Source organism: Helicoverpa armigera, chromosome 19 (genome assembly GCF_030705265.1).
Source record: "Helicoverpa armigera isolate CAAS_96S chromosome 19, ASM3070526v1, whole genome shotgun sequence".
Taxonomy (NCBI): Eukaryota; Metazoa; Arthropoda; class Insecta; order Lepidoptera; family Noctuidae; genus Helicoverpa; species Helicoverpa armigera.
The window spans coordinates 4626204-4641937 of record NC_087138.1 but is presented as its reverse complement, the minus strand read 5'-3'; the positions used below and the strand labels follow the sequence as shown (position 1 = coordinate 4641937).

Genomic DNA, 15734 nt, shown 5'->3' with positions numbered 1-15734 from the left:
CAAAAAATCAGGTATGTAGATAGAAATAATGCAAAGCAAACAATAATGCAAACAATTATTGAAAGTATATAAAGTGAATTGTACGACTACCCCAGGGGTATGCGAATTTAATCTCTGCCCCTAATTGCTAAAGCAATCAAAGCTATTCAAGTTTATTTTTACTATTTCTCCATTTTCGTTGTTCATTATTCACTGACATATTAAGGTATGCTCGTATGAAGTAAGTATATTAGCATGAACGAAGATGAGAGTGTTAATTTGAACGCATGGAGTAGGTATTGATATTGTATAGAAGACATAAATAGATTGCTTTGAAGATAACAATACAGAAACAGTTTAAAATAATTAAAAAACAACATTCATGGACCAAACTTTATTTGTGAACAAACCAAAACAAAGGATATGCGTGCTAATTTTGATTTAACTCCCTAAAAATAACATAAACAGGTTTGAGCAATACAAAGTAGATTAGTTCTGCCACGCTGATGATGCTGAAGCCCAGAAACAAGCTGAGAAGACCACCGATTGCACCTGTATGAGAAACCAAGAAATGAATACTTAATCGTCACCTTACATAGCTCAGACTGAGACACAACAGAATAACACAGTCTACTTTTTAACCATGTGCGGGAAGGAGGAGGAGGATGCAGGTGCAACACAAGCTCATGGGAGCGTGATATAATTAGTATATTCAACGTGGGACAGTAATCATAACCATATGGCTCAAGGTGGACAGACGATTTCAGAGTTGGAAGTCCAAGTTGAACCATAATAAATTACATGCTAAATGGAACTTTCAAAAGATGCATTGTTACTTAACCAGAAATCAAATGAGTCCTCTCGTACTTGAGAGGCAGTCGTTACCACAAGGCCACTACAGTATACTCACCAATGAAATAATAATCGTCATATTGCGCATGACGATGCTGGCCGAGGAACATATCGTCGTAGAAGTGGACGTTGATCTGCGTTACTTCTCCGCTGTGTAAAATAAAATTAGGGGAAATTAATTAACTTATTATTATTTCTCAATTGCGTAAGGAAGGACTAATAATATAATTCCTCCATCGTTGTCAAAGAAGACCACTTGCAAGTGGTCTGCGAACAATGAACGTTATTTTACATAGGTAAATGTCTACTTAACCTATACTAAGTAACAGGTATTTCACGCAAAAGCTAAAATCTTCTTTCAACCAAAAACTGCCGAATGAATTTTGAGGAAAGGAAAACCTACCAGAATAACTATCAGTGGCGAGGCGTCCCTATAAGCCGATTCCCATCGGCTTCCCTTTCGAATTTCAAGAAAGAAGCATAGGTATAAGTTATAATATAGGTATAGATATAATTAATATAATCATTTAAACCACACAATTTAAATATGTAGGTATAACAAAACGCCTACCACCGTAAAAAAATTGTCTATAAATTACTTGAAACATTTTGCTCCTACTAAACAAGCCGCGGCTTCCTCGTCCATACAAAACTACGCTTGCGTGACGTCATCCACGCCGCGCCACGCGATGTTCGCAAACTATGGGCGAGCGGTAACCCGGCTCACGGAGCGGCTTCCACCAATCAAAACTCGCGAGTGAACGAGAAAGAACGCGTCAAGAGTAAAGTAGCTATATCTGTCTACGCGCGAGTGGCAGCGCTTTCTCAAATATGTAAACAAACAAATCAGACAAATTCACTCTCATAGTTCTTATTTTGTTTTAGATAATACCATTAACAATTTTTTCTTTGTATTACTTAACTGAATTTATTGTATCATTTGGAAATAACATAGTTCGTGTGTGTACAATATTTTATGTTAAAGTGTTTTAGTTACATTACGTCAACATAGATGGCGTTGTGCATTTTTATGCAAATCCTGAATCGCGGTGTTAAGATTCTCCGCGATTTAATGACCCTACTTGGGAATTTATAATAAATAAGTTTTTTTGTATTCATAGTAGTTGGCAGTATCATTACTCCCTACTAATCCTCGCGATCGCACTGTGACCTGGTACTCAGTCCAAGTACAGTGTGTGTAGTGGTTGAAATGAGTCATTTTGATACGTTTTTTTGCATCAGGTTTCTTTTTAGTGTACCTACTTTTAAAACTTGACTAGGATAGCATTTATCGCATTAGATTGTTTTCCGACAGATTATTTACTTTAGGAAGGAACCTATTTTTCAAGGTTAAGTTTTGAGAATAAAAACGTGTTTTAAAACTCGGGCACGCCGTACGGGTGAATTACCTACCTATATTACGTCAATATTAAAATTACTAACGTCCTGACGGATTTATGAAACATATACCTACGATAAATATGAATGGCTAACAGGCCGTTGTAAATTAAATACTTAAAATGTATTGATTCTAGTGCCAACTTTTCTCAGATTCTAGTAGTTAATATACCTAACTAAAGATAATAAAGTTTTATAGATATTAATAATCTGCCGAATTCCTCGAGAAAACATGTTCAAACTATCAGTCTCTCAGTCAGTGCTAAAAGGTGGACTGAGAAATTACCTCCATTACCTCTCCCCCCCATCCCTGAGTACTCCCCCCCCAGTTTTTTTTTTTGCTGCGGCTTCCCTATTTCATTAAACCACCCCTCGCCACTGATAACTATAGGCCACTTTTAATACATGAACAGGGAGTAGCTTTCTATATTCGTGAGTGAAACCATAAGCGGAAGACTGTATCATCATACTTACAGCCTCAACTGACTCCACTTATGCGAGCTGGTCTCCATGTCTTTCGTCAGATCGGAGTAGAACACCTGACTGGCGTAGATGACGTCATTGCACGATGGGTGACAAGACTTGGACTCTTGCTGAGTACCGCGCTCGTCTTCGCTCTCTGCGTAGTACGCGTAGATTAGCTGTTCTTCTACTTTTGCTGGAAATGAGGTTCATAATTATCAGCCTTTTTGTCAATACACTGCTGGTTACCTCCCCTCATACAGAGAAGAATCGCGCTAATAACCACGCTTGCTCAGTGCATGTTGGTGGGAGGGAATGGGGCTTAAGACCTTATCGTTCAATGATCTTCAAGACAACTAAGTCAGTGTTGTGATAGCATCCTAGGTCTTTGAAAAGATCTTCACTGTGAGCGAGTCTCGTAGAAAAACCTTATATAGGCATTTATTTAGATTTATTATTTTAACTTACACCCAAAATAAAGAAACATTAATTATTTTAAAGTTACATTCTCATTTACATCGTGCATTCGGAGGTCTCAAATGGCTTTTAAATAAACAAGTGGAACCTTTGGGTATTTAATAATTTCTGAACAAACCTTCAACGCTGCTAATGCAATTGTAGTCATCCTTCGTAGTACAGACAGGCTCCCAGATGAATTTCCCTGAAATATTAATATTTTTCATTTGCAGAGATTATGTTCACTTTTTTTCTGTTTTAAAAGGACTTTGAACCCAGTATTTTACTATGGTTTTATGAAGATATCATGGAATTTTTGATCGGTCAAAAGTTTGATGAGCGATAACTACGTTTGCCGTTTTTATCCCCTCAATAATCGGGAACATAAAACAGTTATAAAATCTAGCGTCTGTCGAGGTGGCCAAATCTTTGCCAAAAAATCACTTCGTACCTGCTAGAATATGTTGAAATATAAGTTTTTTTTCACACTAGGACGAGCGTCATTTAATAAGAGAGAAAGTTACACTGGTCCACTTACTAGGCCAGTTAAAAAGCACACAATCACACTTCTTCCTCGCCTCCTGCACCAACAGATCATGCTTGCAGTTGCTATCTGTATAGAACTCATAATACTGCAAACTCTTCTCGCTCTGGAAGAAGCACTGCCTTCTGTAAGGGGCGAGAGAGCGGAGAGAGAAGTCGGTCTTGTAAGTAAGAGGGGTGACTTCGATGGTGGTCATCCTGTCCATTGGGAGGCGGAGGACTGTACTCGTGTAGACATGGTCGGTTGGAGAACTGATCAGGATCTGGAAAAGAGGCAGGAAAGGCTAACATAAACAATATAATGCTGCCGAGAAACTCCTAATAATTCGCGTCTTCTTCAATTCTAGTTAATGCTTAGTGTCTTGTTATTCATGAAGTATACTAACTGTAAATCCCAAGCTTTTCCCTTCACAAGCGTACTGATGTTCAGAATTATTAAGAAAGAGCTCAACTCCCAAGCCATTGGCTTCTCCAGACGCCATGACCCTCAGTGGTTTCATCGTCAGGTCTGGAGGGAACACCTTCGGGTACCCGATGTCCAGACCCCATTGCAACTCCACTGCCTCGGCATTCTCGTCAAAGGTTCTATGCCAAGCTAGTGTGTCGTTGTTCCTGGAAGTATTCAAGATGGTTTACATTGTGCACTGGTCATATTAACCAGAAATATAAGACCCCCTTTTTTAATGACGGCAAAAATCAACAAATGACCCCTCCTACTGTGGGCTAGCAGCGGTGAGGGAGTGTCAGATTTTAACTGACTAAAAATCCGTCGTGTTTCGTCGTAGGCCTTTTATGTATCAGGGCCGCGGTAACACTGTACCAGGGCCGCGGTAACTCAAATAATATACGACCCCCTTACATAGCATTGAGGGGTAGGCTGTTAAACGCGAAGCAAAGGCCATAGTTGGTGTATATCGGCTGGAACAGCTCGCAGCACTTGTCCATCTCCCATTTGGTGTCATGCAATGCTGGCCAGTTGCAGGCCTTCACCACTTCGGGGCATGTAGGGGCTCCCTGAAGAACAGAAATAAATGTAAAGCTGTTGTTTATGAGCAATAATTTAAGCTTAGGGTGCATCTACATGGTGCATGTAGCTTGCGCATATTGAGGAACATGCGCAGGTTACCATACATTGCGCATGTTAACTTGCTCCAGCTACAGTTATCGGCACGGATATCGAGCCATTACCTTCACCTGCGCAGAAGCGATTTACTGCCTTATTGCCTTATGCGTACGGGTGCGCAAAGCGATCCCCACTCTTCCGCCGAGAGCCCAATATCCGTGCCGGTAACTATACATGCACCGTGTAGACGCATCCTTATTTCACAACAACAAAACAATACATAGGTTCTGCACTGCAACTTGAGTAAATGTTTTTCCACATAGAAACTGCGAGATACCCCCAAGGTCAAGGTCAATATAGTAGCTTTATGTTGATTGGTCTATATTTACACATACCTATAGCTTTTCCATCATTCAATGAAGTATTTTTTTATGAACCATGGAATTATTTAATTTAAAAAACAATACCTTTACAACGAATTCGGTAAGCATGTGAAACTGGGAGTCATCTAAACGGGTCTCCCGATACTTTATCTCGTTCGTCATCCTTGGACAAACCATCGCAGCGAAGAATTCTTCCAATCTAAACAAGAAACCATATTACAGTCGCTTCCTTTAAAAATAGCATTTTGATCCTAGGAAAATTCTAATGCAATCTGCACCGTTCTAGACTTTTGCAATTTCTTTTGATTAATGGTAGGAAGCAGGAATAGGTTGTAATTGAAACTGTGTTTTCTTTTATGTAATGTACTTAGAACGAGTAACCTTTAGGTTATGAAAGGAGACAGTTGATAAGGTATCTTTTTTTTTAAAGTCGATTCACGTGTAAGGCATTCGATTATTGCAAATTATAGAGGTCGCTTATTACAATCAGAAAAAAATAATGGTTACCAACCAATATAACATTCGTGGAAATCTTTTTAAGAAAACAAGTATTATAATTCACTTAAAGAGAACCAAACTTAGACGCACTCTTACCCTTCAAGTTCCGTAACATTAGCATAAGACATCTTCACATGAAGATGAGGGCAGATCACCACGGTTGGAAACGGAACAGCCCATATAGGAGTGGGCATGGAGTCTATAACATTGACGAAAGGTGTGGAGGTCCACTTGCAGAACAGCTGGATGATGACCACGGCGCAGATGAAGATGCTGATAAACATTATGATGACCCATGTGGCTTTCTCTTTGCTGCCGAATGAAGGCTCGAAGATGTATCTGGTGAAAGGGGGTTCTTTTTCTATACCTCTAATTTATAATTAAGAATTAAGCAAAAATGAATTTAGTTAAATTATGTACAAAGTTAAGTAATAAACGATTTATTTATTTTATTTAAAGCTATCTAAGAAGATAGGTTCACATAATAATATCAGATATTTAATTCAGATAATCAGATATCATATAGAGAGGAATTATTGTTTGATCGTGGCCTGAATATTGACGAGCCTTTTAGACTAGCAACATTAGTTTATAAACAATTCTTACACGATATGAACGATTAGGTTCGTGGTGAAAAGCTTAAAATCATGGCTATTTATATAGCTCCATTACAAATGGTAAGGGGTTCTAGTTACATGAGGGAGGCAACTTCTAAATTAATTTCTAAGATCAGGATACATCGTGTTGTATCATAAGGCAAATTATACTTACTTGACTCCGTGAAGAGATCCTTGATAGAAGAACTGCTTCAGACCCTTCATAACTTCGCTAATCCACTTCTCAGGCATAGACTTACTTCTCAACTCTTCATTAATCACGGTTTTCTCCATATCCTTATTAATAATCTTATTCTTATTCAAATTCACCACATCGGGACTTATGTACTTGAAATCTTTTAAATAATAATCACGAAAATATAGGTTTTCTTCGACAGATAAATTATTGGGGATGCTGTTTATTTCGTTTATTTTGTTTTTATGGTATTCGAACATATTTATTTGATTGGTACGGAAAGGTGGTGAAATTGACCTAGTTCTTCTGTGCAAATGTAAGCAAGAAATGGAGAATGGAGGGTTGTTGAGACTCCAATACTAATGGTATTATGGTACTTGTATTAATTGGTACAAATGCTATTAGTGAATATGGGAGTAATTGCACTGTTCGTCAGAATGTTTGTGCATGAGGTACATATAGGAGCTACATATAAAAACGAATAATGAAAGTATTTTTGGGACTACTTATGAAAAATTACAAACTACAAATATTTAAGGTCAAGCAAATTATTAAAAAAATACCCACTGACTAATCCTAGAGATTATCACCTACGGTTTTAAAAGCTAGAGTGCATGAAAATCTGGGAATAATAAAACTATAGGTAAACTATGTACTTACAATAATTCGTATATGTTACAAAACTGTCTGTCGTAAAAAAACCTTTAAACATTTTCAATTCCACAAGCAAACCCACCGCAAAACCTAGCATATGCGGTGACAAGCCATCAATATTTCTCCGCATTACCATGCAGTATGCACTTAACAGTATTGCCAACATTTAACGGTACACCCCTTGATTGGTGTTGCCAATTAACGCCACACTTTGTGGTCTTTGCCTAGATAATATTAATGGCTCAATTTATATGCATGTTACAGTTTGTTGGATAGGATTACTAGGCTAGCGTTTAAAGTATATGAGTAGGTACCTACTGGTTGGGATGTCTAAGGTTTAAATAATAAAGTATAGTCTTATACTATTCATTAACTAGGTACACTATAACCTTCTTCAGATCACCTAAAAATATATCCGGACGTATATAATAAAAAGGTAGAATAAGAAGGTAGGTTACCTTCTTATTTCTATTGGTTACCTGATCTGGAAATCGAATAGGTACGTACAGTAGACCGCACATCAGTGGTAACTGTCATGCACCTTAACTCAATAGTAATAAGTACGATTCTCCTATAAAACTGTTACCACTCACCTGACGTTGACTGTACAATAGTATTTGAGAGTTAGGTGTTTTAACCACTTGGCCAATATACCTTATTAGTCTCATTACATCTGTAAAATAAATAACAATATATATCGGTTTACCTATTTAACATTGCAATAGTAGAACTTATTTAAAACTAGCTTCTGCCAGCGGTTTTACCCGCATCCCGTGGGAACTACTTCCCGTACCGGGATAAAAAGTAGCCTATAGCCTTCCTCGATAAATGGGCTATCTAACACTGAAAGAAATTTTCTCGCGTTCAAACAAACAAACAAACAAACTCTTTAGCTTTATAATATTAGTATAGATATAAGTGGGCGAGTTATTAAATGTTGATAATATAACATAACTACTACGTAAAGGTAATATAAATGTGGGTGTTTGTTACATTCCTGCCTACGCTTTCACGTGATTCTATGTCATGATAATATGTTATTGTTTAGTAAAATCGATAGCTCTTCATATAGGTAGTTTAAGATCTTTGTCTTAATACTGAAGTGTCGTGTAATGTAAAGGTGTAACCCTGTACTACGTCCTCAGTAAGCAATATGTGTCAACAAATCGGTTCGCTGACCAATTGAATTGAAAAGGTTTAAATAGTTTAGTTTAGATTGGTGTTTAATCTTAGAAAAACGATTAAATAAAATGGATACAAACATATTTTAAAAAGGGTTAGGTGCCCATCTAAACTGTTTTTTAACCATTTTTGTCAAATTTTTGACAAACCCATAAACATTTTACTCATAAAAATAATAATTATTCTTCTTATAAAAACAACAGGACTAACCATGTTTTAATTAAAAAATAAAATCTCGACCTACGTTAACAACAAACCCATTAGACCTTCATATTTTGACAATTAGGCTTACGATTTTGAAAAAATATACACAAGCCAAGCCTATTTTCTTTTTCAAATTCATTTTGACCTATGTGGTTGAATTTTCTTTTTGAATATCGTAAAAGGGTACATTTGACATTCGATGGTAATCTGGAAAAAGTTTTTCAAAGAATAATAGATTCACTGTTTTCTTTAGTTGTTAAAAAACTTCTAATGGAAATATTCCTGAAAAGCCTTCGGCGAATTGAAGAGTTACATATCTTTGTTTTCGTTTTCAAGTTTCGACAAGCACTTACAGGTTTATTTATAGGTATTTTTTATTGCCAATCAATACGATATTTTCATACGCATATGAAATGGTGGGAAACAATCTGACTTTTTCAATATCAATGTCGAGGTATGTTAAAAGTTTTTCGAGTTCAATCCATCGTGGGCATAGAAAAGTTTCTTATGTATAAAAATACTTCATTACCTTTCAACATAAAATAAAGTCATGATAACTTGCCATACAGTTAGACGGTCTGGATTTCTTCCTGGAACACCCTATTAACAACTTGACAGGTATATCAATATTCAACGTCATCAACAGCTAAAAACATTAATTAAACAGATCATTAACTTTATACAAAAATAAAAATACCCAGATCAAAAGGCGAAAAATCTCAATCCCCAAAAATATCCGGGAAAGAGTTGAAAAAAATTGGGACACGTTTAACCAGGCATTTTCATTAATCTGTTGATGTCGTAAAAATTGACTTCAAAGCAGTTGATTGAATATCCAAGTTTATTTAATTATTGTGTTTGATGTTACCGACAGTAAGGTAGTACCGACAGTAGCTAGGTAAGTATCGATGATGATTTAGAAATAGCAATGTCACTTTGTAAAAAATAATTTAAAAAAGGACGACCTGGTTAAGTCACAAGTTTCCTAAATTGCTTTTAATACGCTGAAAGGCTACTTACATATTTTTCTTACGACAATAAACACCAAGAAAAATATGGAATTAATTAAAACCCATTTTAAATTTCCTTCTGAACTTAATAAAAAACTGCTCATTTGATTAGTTGTGCTATTTTGGTGTTATACCCCATACAAGAAAAGTAATTTCGATATGATTCATCAATAGCTGTATTCTATATTAATACAAATTACACAAATAAATGCTACAAAAATTGAATAATGTTTCATCAAGTATCAAGACTAACGCAATAGAAAGTGCAAAGTCCTGAAACCCTGCAAAGTCAAGGATCGTGTTTCAAGACTAAAGGATTGTTACTACATCTATGTATAGTCCGTTCCCTTACTGCATGGAACTTAAACTCAATTATTCGGTATACATAAAGAGGTAAAACAATAAACGACATTTGTAGTGTATAAAGATTAATTTGCATAGGCATGTGTTAGGGACCGACAAATACGACCGATACGACAAACGCATCGTGCGACACTATCAGTGCAACTTGAAAGAGCCTTTATCAATTGCCAACGAGCTTCTGCCAGCGGTTTCACCCGCATCCCGTAATTGAAACATTTTTCGAACTGAAATATTTTTTGAAATCGGACCAGCAGTTCCGTTCAAACAAACAAACTCTTCAGCTTTAAAATATTAGTTTAGATTTCATAGAAGTAGACAAATAACCCCCTACAGAATAAACCATGGCTACAATATTTACCTTAGTTTATACAATGACTAAGGACACAATTTTGTATAAAATTCGTTCATGAAGCTACTAACATAACAACTAATAGTATTAATTAGCGCTTAACCGCAGATTAAAAGCAGGCAGGTGAACATACATACATTAGGTTTGTATACGAGTAATTATTGTTATAGATACTACCTCGATAACGCGGTTACACTTTGTGACTCTTAATATGCAACAATAACGGCTTTTATGCGTGTTATTAGGCATTGACACAGTATTCGTTGTTTCATTTATAAATGAAAGAATTTTTCAAAGTCTAGTAAATATGTAGTTCCTGAGATTATCGAGCTCAAGCAAATTAATATACAAACGCTTCGGCATTATAATATAATGTACGTGTTAATTTATTATTTCTGTCAATAATTGAGGCAACTTTTTGACCATAAAGCTAAATGTTCACTGTGAACCAGTGTTCACACTATACGAGTAAACAAAACGTCATTACAGTGAAGTTGTTTGCACTATTCTCGGTTAAGTTAATGTCGCTACAACACTGTTTGCATACGGACTATGTAAACGCGCTTTAAGAAATGGGAAGTTCAGGGTACCTAGTCATTTTGGAGAATAGTTTAGGTCTTGTCCCTTGATTAACTGTGGAAATTGGGCTGTAGTGTGATATGATACTAAAGTTTGTTTTTCTTTTCATGGTAAATGTCGTTGCCGCGAAAAATGGTAGGTATCATATCTTCCATACGAGTTTATTGCATATGCGTCCATACTTTACAAATTTTGACATCATAAGGCTATTGTGAAAGATCGAAATATGTAGTATTAATTATAGACACATTATATTTTTATTTGATTTAGTTACATAGATATTTACATATTTACGATACCTTCATATAAAAAGACTCATTTCACATTTTAGGATTTACTTTCAGAAATAATAAAAATACATACGTAATTTGTTAAAAATCAATGCTATCTTATTTAATTTATCATAATATAATAGAGCCAAAAATGTCTGCAGCTATACGTAAGTAAACATATGTACAATATAAGTAAATTCACTTATACTCTGATACCACAAGTCAGGGGTCAGCGAACCACAGATAAGTTCATTCAACAGACTCACGAATTTGACAAACAAATGTGGTCTAATAGCTAACAATAAGACTTAATCGTTATATTATTTTTATATTTTTATTTCCGCATTAAATAACATCCTATACGCGATCTATGAATTTTGTTTCATAAGCAGAAAGTCCGACGAACACTCTTAACAAAAGGCACATTAAACTGTAGGTCCCGGATGTCATTGAACATCTTTGTCAGTCGTTACGGGTAGTCAGAAACCAGTAGTCTGACACCAGTGTTACCAAAATGCAAGTATGTTGCCTGCTTAACTAGGTTGATGGGCTCAAATAGTCGCTCCATGTAAAACATGGTACTCAGCGGCATCTGGTTAGACTAGAAGCCGACCTCAAGATAATTGTGTGAAGACTGCAGATGTGGTTGCTGTCAAGATTCCATGTCTAAGCAAGAGATACGCGGCTACAAAACTGTTATATCATTCTTCTTCTTTTTTAAAAAAGAGTGTCTATGGAGTTTCTTGCCGGTTCTTCTCCATGAAACCCACTATTTGGAACCGTGCAGCTAGCTTTAAATCACGAATGAGATGTTATAGGCCTATTTGAAATTATGTTTTTTTACTTTTACTTTGTGTAAATACAAGGTTTCTTATTTGGTGGGTACGAAATTATTATGAAACCTAACTTAACTGGTCTGGCCATTTTCAAATTAGATGATAGTTAATTTTTATATTTAAAAATTGCAGTATTAAAAACATTAGCTTTCCAAGGACCAAGATTATTAGATCGCAGTACACAAACAATGAGACATCCACACATATAATTATGTAATATAAAGTATTGGAACTTGCTCAGTTATTATCGGCTACCAGTGAAGTAGCGTGTCGTATTGTGGTGACCCCGTTATTTTTTAAATTAAAATAACTTAAACACAAGATTTTGATTAAATTGTGAGTATGTTTTTGGATTTAATTTTTTTATTCGACGTGAATATTTGAAGTACTGTGATGTAATAAAATATATGTATATGCGTGTGTTACAATTTAACGGTTACAAGGCTTAACAGACCTTTAAACGATTCTTTTGTATTATAATAACAGGTTGGGTTTAGTATTAAAGAAATATTATGAAACAAGTAAGACTACAGTCTTTAACCATTAAATCCTCCCCTTTATGTCAAGTTTAATTCTTACAAAATGCGGTTTAAATTATTTGATACAACTTAAGTCCATTACAGAGTATCTTATAATGGCTTCCGGCTTTACAATGAGAATGAGGCTAAAAGGGTGGATGAGTCTTATTATTTATGCTTTATGTTTATTTTTGTGTAAAAAGAAAGCAATTAGGTGTGGCCATGATTCTTTCTAAGCTGTCTTATAGCCTGAGGTGTTGTGAGAATAGTTCTTACGCCTCTTCTGATTAGACGCAGATTTTGTTATGATTTGTTATTTTTACACTTATCTATTTCAAAAAATGCTCTATAAGTGGGTCGTCCTTTTATGGGCAGAATCTATTCTAATACTTATGTAGGTACATCTTACAATATTTTCCAATTTTTATGTCTAGCAATTTTCATTTTCAAGTCATGCAGGCACGATGATTATGCTTACTATATCGTGGCGTCCAACTTAAGCTTAGAAAATATTCGTACAGATAAATGTAAAATAAATAGTACTGATACATTGTGTATTTTTGTTTCAGATACCACCATGTCTCCAAATACAGTGTTGTTATCAATAACGATATTGTTATCTATGGTGTACAAATGTAAGTTGTTTTTTTTTAATAATCAATTTGTGACGTACTTTAAGAACCGAGAAAAGCTAACAAATATAATATCAACACTCAACACAACTACGTGATAATTGACAAATGATTTAGAAATCTATTTTTGAAAATCTATACTTATTATACTTGTCGATACTATATTTATCTACATTGCTATGCTATAGTTGCACTATGTAGCACAAGTTTGGAAACTTCATAATTCAGACAAAACTTTACAACGTACAATTTTTGTTTTTAATATTTTATTTTTACGCGTCCCGGATGGTGACAAAAACTCCTTTGTCCTTCTCCCGGGTCTAATTTTCTGCTTAAATAGTTCAGCCATTCTTGAGTTATACATGTGTAACTAACACAACTTTCTTTTATATAGAGGTATAGCTAACTAATAACTTCTATTATTTTTTTATTTTCAGCCACAGCAATCTACTGCTTCTACTGCAACAGTGCCAACAACTCAGCGTGCATTGACCCCACTCAGTTCGATGACGAGATGCGCGGACGCATCATACCGATCATCAACTGCGATACAGCCGTGCCTAGAGTCAATGAGTACGCGTTCTTCTGCAGAAAGATTGTGCAAACCAGTTAGTATTTCTTTATTTTTAATGCAGTAAGATATTTTTATACATGACTTGTATTTATTAAAGCATGTAAAATGGTCTCCCCAAAAATCACTATTCTTCTCGGTTTTAAGGGCCTTCTTCTAAGGGCTCAGTCTTAGGCCTGGGCCTTTTCCCAACTATGTTGGGGTCGGCTTCCAATCTAACTAGATCCAGCTAAGTACCAGTGTTTTACAAGGAGCGACCGCCTATCTGACCTCAACCCAGTTACCCAACTTTTTGTCAGACTTACTGGCTTCTAACTACCCGTGACGACTGCAAACGATGTTAAATCACAGCCGGGACTTATAGTTTTACGTGCCCCACGCTATGTTTAAAGTCATTTGTGTCCAAGATATACTTACTTAAAAATTAGGTACAAACGATTCCTAATGATATCTCCCAATGATTTGAAACCAAACTTGAAGCTTCTTTCTTTCTTTCTTTCCCCAGTCTACCATCCCCACAAGGACTCAGAGCTTCGAGTGACCCGCGGCTGCGGCTGGGTGCGACACGAGAAAGATTGTTACCGCGCCGACAACCGAGACCACCTCGAGACTGTCTGCCAATGCTTTACTGATCACTGCAACAGTGCTGACTCCTTGAATTCCACTACGGCATCAGCCTTCTTCGTGGCGTTGGCTGTGTGTTTGTATTTTTACCGTTGATGGATAGATAAGAAATAATTGTAGTGCTAATGTATGTAGGTATGAGTAAGGTAGGAAATGTAAGTTATAAATAAAGATAACTTTGTTAGATGAAATTTAGTTAATGGAAACAGTAGAATCCCACAAAAAATTAGATAGATTGATATGTACCCCGAATACTGCAGAATAAACTGTTGGCCAAATGACAGTTTATATTTGAAGGCAATTGTGAAAAACTCTTAGTAAAAGTAACCATTTTTAACCGACTTCCCAAGAAGGAAGAGGTTATCAATTCGGCCGGTATGTTTTTTTTTTTTTTAGAAAATAAATATGTATTTTAAAGCTGGACTTTTGAAGAGCACTGCCATAGTTTTAATTTGTTTTATAAGTCAATGTTACTGTAATAATAAGTCATACATAAGTATAATTAAAGCTACAAAGTAATTTTTAAACCTTAAATAAAAGTAAATAAAAATAAAACTATTTGAAAAGAAAACTGTTTTAACAAAACCTTGATCCATGTATTCCCGTTTGATCTGTGATCCACGGGCCAGTGAAAGGCAAAGTGGGTTTGTGTGACTACTACGCTTTCACGATGAAACAGCTTAACCGATCGAGCTGTAATGAGGCACGGAGATAATTGAAGAAAGTCGCCAACAGTGTGGTCGCTCATTGGGAGATACCTATGTTCAGCAGTGGACGACAACTGGCTATGTATGACGATAGATGGTTCCCTAGAAACGGAGATAGGCTCCCTTTGATCCGGTGCAAAACAGCTCAGACAAAATTGCAGGTAATATCTAGTTCTCCATAAAATCAGTTAATGATAGAACCACAGTTTCCACAGTACAGAATGGGGGCGCGACCACGCGACCACGGGCTGCACCTCGTAATCCGGGCAGGTCGCGAAAGCCCTCGTATTGCACCGCGCACACGGCTCGATGTTTGACTGTTACTTATTTAGTAAAACTTGGTGTGGGGAGCCAGTGGGAGAGGGTTGAGTGACGTCATCCGTTGTGGATGACGTCAGAGAGTGAATTGTGTAAGATTTAGTTGTATTGTAAAGTCAAAAGTTTGTATTTTGGGGCTGTTTCGCGTTGTTTGTCCTAATTACAAGATAGGAACTATCCCATTCCAGTCTCGCCCTAAGTTTCAGCCCCATAGAATAGAATAGAAAAACTTTTTTTCAAGCTACCCATTTGCTCATAAAAAGGTCATGTTGTAGCTAATTGAATTAATATTAAAGAATTGAATTAATGTAATACCACATGTCAAAAAAAAATTAAATCAGCTGCAATGAACTCAATACTTTACCCTTACAGTTTATATTTTTTAAGTGATAGTTACTTAAAAAATATAAACTGTATAATACAAATATAATAAAAATAAATAGAATGTTTTTTCATCTTTAATTAGATTCTGTTTTTTTTTGTTACATT

General features: G+C 35.9%; 3 protein-coding genes across 7 annotated transcripts in view; 2 read left to right on the top strand and 1 right to left on the bottom strand.

Moving 5' to 3' along the window:
* Nucleotides 1–15734, top strand: part of LOC110372955 (E3 ubiquitin-protein ligase goliath) — a 470889-nt gene that overhangs the window by 224456 nt on the left and 230699 nt on the right. The window lies entirely within an intron of this gene.
* LOC110372959 (pickpocket protein 28) lies at nucleotides 410–6524 on the bottom strand. Its single transcript, XM_021330008.3, has 10 exons — nucleotides 6406–6524; nucleotides 5731–5973; nucleotides 5221–5335; nucleotides 4550–4704; nucleotides 4077–4302; nucleotides 3686–3953; nucleotides 3287–3352; nucleotides 2704–2887; nucleotides 890–981; nucleotides 410–531 (listed from the first exon to the last, which is right to left on the bottom strand). Exons 1-10 carry the CDS (start codon nucleotides 6522–6524, stop codon nucleotides 410–412), a joined length of 1590 nt encoding a protein of 529 aa, XP_021185683.2.
* LOC110372977 (uncharacterized) lies at nucleotides 12101–14554 on the top strand. Its single transcript, XM_021330028.3, has 4 exons — nucleotides 12101–12211; nucleotides 12963–13028; nucleotides 13463–13633; nucleotides 14102–14554. Exons 2-4 carry the CDS (start codon nucleotides 12971–12973, stop codon nucleotides 14314–14316), a joined length of 444 nt encoding a protein of 147 aa, XP_021185703.2. The 5' UTR covers nucleotides 12101–12211; nucleotides 12963–12970; the 3' UTR covers nucleotides 14317–14554.